Source organism: Limulus polyphemus, unplaced genomic scaffold (genome assembly GCF_000517525.1).
Source record: "Limulus polyphemus unplaced genomic scaffold, Limulus_polyphemus-2.1.2 Scaffold3788, whole genome shotgun sequence".
Classification (NCBI taxonomy): domain Eukaryota; kingdom Metazoa; phylum Arthropoda; class Merostomata; order Xiphosura; family Limulidae; genus Limulus; species Limulus polyphemus.
The window spans coordinates 34,944-39,712 of record NW_013669398.1 but is presented as its reverse complement, the minus strand read 5'-3'; the positions used below and the strand labels follow the sequence as shown (position 1 = coordinate 39,712).

Below are 4,769 nucleotides of genomic sequence, written 5' to 3'. Positions count from 1 at the left end.
CTCCGCAGACATAACACTGTGCCACTGGAGAGCGCGAAGAAAAAATATTACAGAGTTTACTGTACTAAGAGTTTCAAATGTTTTTTATTGTTTTTTTTTTCAAATTTGGTAACTTAAAATGATTTGGAAAAATCACTGGCACAGATTTTAATCTGTAATTTTCAATCCTTAAATAAAGCGTTTTGACAACAATGTGCGATCAGCTAAAAATGGCAATAATATAATTTTTAAAGTTGATCAACTCATTAATTTTTATTTTATTGTTTATATAAAACATTATTATATTTTCATTATATCAGAATTCAACAAAGTGTTTTATTTATGAGTTAAATGTGGAGTTTTGAAGTATTGCTTGTTTGTGCTTAAAGCTGCACAATGGGCTAACTGCGCCCACTGCACAAATCGAACATCGAATTTTAGTGTATCAAAGGCCTTTAAGCTTACCGCTAAGCCACATTAGAACTTCATAATATATACATGCGTATGTATAATCTTTATAAGCATGAATTTGATAAATTGGTTACTTCATCTTCGAGAGCCTAATTAATACAATAATGGTGATTTATTGGATTAAACGTCCGTGGAAACTTTTCGGTTCATTAATAGGCTTACACAATTAAGTATAGACTAAGTTATTGATTATTTATATATGGTGTTCCACTACGCCTTTTCTAAGAAACGATTTTTGATTTCTTGAATACATTGCTAATTTAATCATATGATTAAAAATTCAAGAAATCGATAAAAAAAGACTATATAAAAATACCGGATAAAGCTATCATTTAATTTAATAACCAATCTGTTTTATTGGTGGTATTTTAGTCTTTTATACTTGATTGTTCACAGTTTAATTGTTTACGAAGAAAAATACTAATCCTGATAAAGCTACCTAGAGGCGTATTTCAATTCAGATTGTTGTACGTGTGACATTTATTCTGAAAAATTCCTTAAGAAATATTTATTGCAAAACACGGTGTTTATTTTCTAAAAACATGACTTAAAAGCTAAATAAACTTGTTATTTTACAGCCAGCTATAATAGTAAAAGTTGTAAGAGTGTTTTTTTGTTGTTTCCTATTTGTTTTAATGTCTCCCAGTGGCACAGCTAGAATTCGGGTTACGATACCCGTGGTGGGCAGAGCACCGATAGCCCATTGTGCAACTTTGTGCTTAATTACAAACAAACAAAGCTTTTTTTAATTTTTTGTAATAGACCAGACAGTAAACATATATTTTTTTACTGTAAAGTTTGTTTGTTTCTTTGGAATTAAGCACGAAGTTACGCAATGGGCTATCCGTGCTCTGCCCACGACGGGTATCGAAACCCGGTTTCTTGCGTTGTAAATCTGCAGACATACCGCTGTGCCACTGGGGAGGCTGACTGTAAAGAGAAGAATATTGAATAGTTTTCGAAACATTAGATATATTCAACTATTCTATGGAAGTGTCAGTGACGAGAAAAGGCAGCCATTCAACATTATCCACCACCAGCAACCAACGTGGATCAGTGCAATGCTACAATCATGTTCTTATACTCAAATAGTTTCTACATAACATAACTGGTTACTGATGGCCTAACACGGATACATATGTATCAAATTCTATCACATCGAACAGCTGTAAAAGCAGAACTTAGAAGAATCCTGGTGGTGCATAACCTTTGCATTGACAGCGACAACCAGGAAGGAAGACGAAACTGAATAATGATGGACAAATACACATATATAATAGTGAAATTTGGTTCTCGGGCATGTCTGTACTTCAGAATATTCCCATGTTATACTTAACCATTACATTACGTCAGATACGCAGGTTTCTAGTGTTTACTGTCTTATTTCCTAAAGTGTAGCATTCTGCCCATAGCAACATCACTTCCCAAAAGTAAATAAACAATGTTTAACGAAAATGCTGAGTTACTTAAAAAAAATGATGAACATAAACTTGAAATAAGTTCTTCAAGTAATTTCATCACAACTATAAAAAGGTTGAATTCCAGGTAAATATTCTTATATATAAGCTAGTAACAAATATTGGACATTCTGCAAAGAATGAAGAATGTACAGAAACAAGAGAGAAGACAAATGAGAAAGTAAGGTGCTTACAGCAAGAGCGAAACTTCGCAAAATACAATCCTCTCTATATGTTGAAATAGGTAAAGGAAAGTTAAAAGGGTTACGTTGGTATTCGTATTATTAATTTCAACTTGAATAACAACTTATGTGCGCATGAGTAAAGCATCAAGGTCAGAAGCCTCTGAAGTTCAGACATTGTTATCCCTAATTTAGAATCTAACTGCTGGCCAGTTGGAAAGCGTCCAGTTAGCAGTATTCGCCGCCTAATATGCGGCTACTTTTAACCGAACAGCTATATTGAACGCTATAAATATAGCATTCCACAAAGCTGAAGGCGTCATATCGCGACTCGAACCTTGGACTTTCCAATCTGTTGCGCAGTACACTAAACTCTAGGGTACGCCAAGAGAGTAAATAAGTAAAAAATAGCTGAGAAATTTGTATTGAACCCTATTATGTCAATTAATGCTCCCATGGATCACTATTTGTAGCCCGGCATGGCCAGGTGGATAAGGCACTCGACTCACAATCTGAGGGTCGCGGGTTCGAATCCGCATCCCACCAAACATGCTCGCCCTTTCAGCCGTGGGGGCGTTATAATGTGACGGTCAATCCCACTATTCGTTGGTGAAATAGTAGCCAAAGAGTTGGCGGAGGGTGGTGATGACTAGCTGCCTTCTCTCTTGTCTTACACTGCTAAATTAGGGGTGGCTAGCGCAGATAGTTCTCTTGTAGCTTTGTGCGCGAAATTCAAAAACAAACAAACAAACCACTTACTCGATCTTTAAAAAAAAACACGTGGTGTACAATAATTCTGACAAACAATTCAAAGTCATTAGGGGCGAGAGTGCGTTATAAGAATGACAGTCAAACCTCACTATTCGGTCTTACAAGAGTAGTCCAAATAATATATTATCTATAATTATATATATGAACCAGTCAGGCATTTCAGACACACACATACTTGTATAAAAAAATGTTTTACCAGATATATTCCGAGACGATTCAGCATACATAGTGTATCGTCATTACATGATATCTGAATGACGAGAAAATCTATGAACTAGTTCGAAAAGCTTTTATCTACATAATTCAGTTTGGCAAGCATTAATTAAATCTTTATTTTTGAAATTTGATTTCCCTGTGTTTTCCTTAGGCATTATTCAAAATAGTCAGATCTATATAAAACTCAAATTCATTGCCTAGTCGATTTTAATTTATATTTTGACACAAAGTAATTCAATATTATAAACTCTGAAAACGTTACCTCATTAATTTAAATACTTGACTAATGGTCAATGTCCTAGAAGTAACTCCGTTCGTTTTTCTTTCAATCGATGTTCATTGTACTAATTAAATCCATGTATACACCGTAAACAAATAGCTTACATCTCTCACTTAATTATGTTATAGTTCTTAATGTATTAAAAAAGAAGTTTCTTATAAGATCTTAGAAAACCAACTTACTTTCTCTATATTGTAGAACATTGGGATGTTTCTCGTAGATCACAACACATCTTGAGCATCCTAATTGACTGCAAAATGAAGCAACGTTAATCCACAAGACATTATTCATCCAAAAAATGTACATACATGAACAATCTACTGCAAGTACTTGAATATTATAAATCATGTAAACTGTATACTGAAAATAGTAAGCTGTTTTAAGCCAATCAAAAGTAACGTCTTCATCCGCAAAGTAAGTATTATGGCTATAAAAGAGAACCTTCCGACCCAAAAGGCATTTTTATAATAATAATAAAAAAAAGTTATGGTCTGAGAAAGTTAAATAATGGATTTGTGGATACCCGGAAGCATTATCTGTATTCTTGGCATTATTCTATTTCTGTACTCTTGGCATTGTTCTATTTCTGTACTCTTGGCATTGTTCTATTTTCAATAGTTGTAGAATTGAAAATTTACCAATATGTCAGATATATAAAACTTGAATATGAAACATAGAATCCAACTAAGTATTTTGATTCTTTATTTATACATCGTTTTTGTTTTTACTTCTGAGATACTAGAATCTGTCTCCCGTTCTTTTTTACATCAGTAAGTCTGATATTTAACTTTCTGAAGACTACAGTAACGGCCTACATTGTCAATTCATGTATCAGTTCATTTTACAATAAGAATTTCTGTATTCCTTCTTGGTACACTCGGAAATCATTGAGAAACATTTTAGTCAATACTGGTTTTATAGCTTTACCACTATTGGATTATTGCGATGAATATGTTGGTTTATTATACAGGAATCTTACACAAGATAAAATCGCATTCGTTGGCTATGGGATTTCCCATTCAATATTCAAACTGTCAGTTTATTGTTCGAATTTATCGCCAACAAGTCACAGACACCTACTGTAAATAATCCCAGCCTACATCATAAAAACCGTGACACAGAAGAAACAGACCATTATACAGTAGGTGTCTGTGACTTGTTGGCGATAAATTCGAACAATAAACGGACAACACACACTCCACTTGTTTTAAAATAATATATTCAAAACAAGGTAAACGCGTGTACAAAAATTCTTTTCACTATGGAGATCACAGTTAAAACCCTAAAAAATACCCACGTGCAGTACCTTGCATATATTATAAATATAAGCCTCTGCCATTTATTCACCACATTCACTACTTAACAAAGAAAAAACTTTTCGCATTTTTTTTACCTCAAAGCTTGTTTGTTTTT

General features: G+C 33.6%; 1 protein-coding gene across 1 annotated transcript in view; it reads right to left on the bottom strand.

Annotated features, from left to right (window-relative positions):
• The window catches only part of LOC106470045, a gene marked incomplete at its 5' end in the record, with an annotated part of 68,323 nt that overhangs the window by 45,077 nt on the left and 18,477 nt on the right, over window positions 1-4,769 (bottom strand). Inside the window, one exon of the mRNA XM_013930568.2 lies at window positions 3,539-3,606. Coding sequence (XP_013786022.2) covers window positions 3,539-3,606 — 68 coding nt within the window. The remainder of the gene's footprint in view (window positions 1-3,538; window positions 3,607-4,769) is intronic.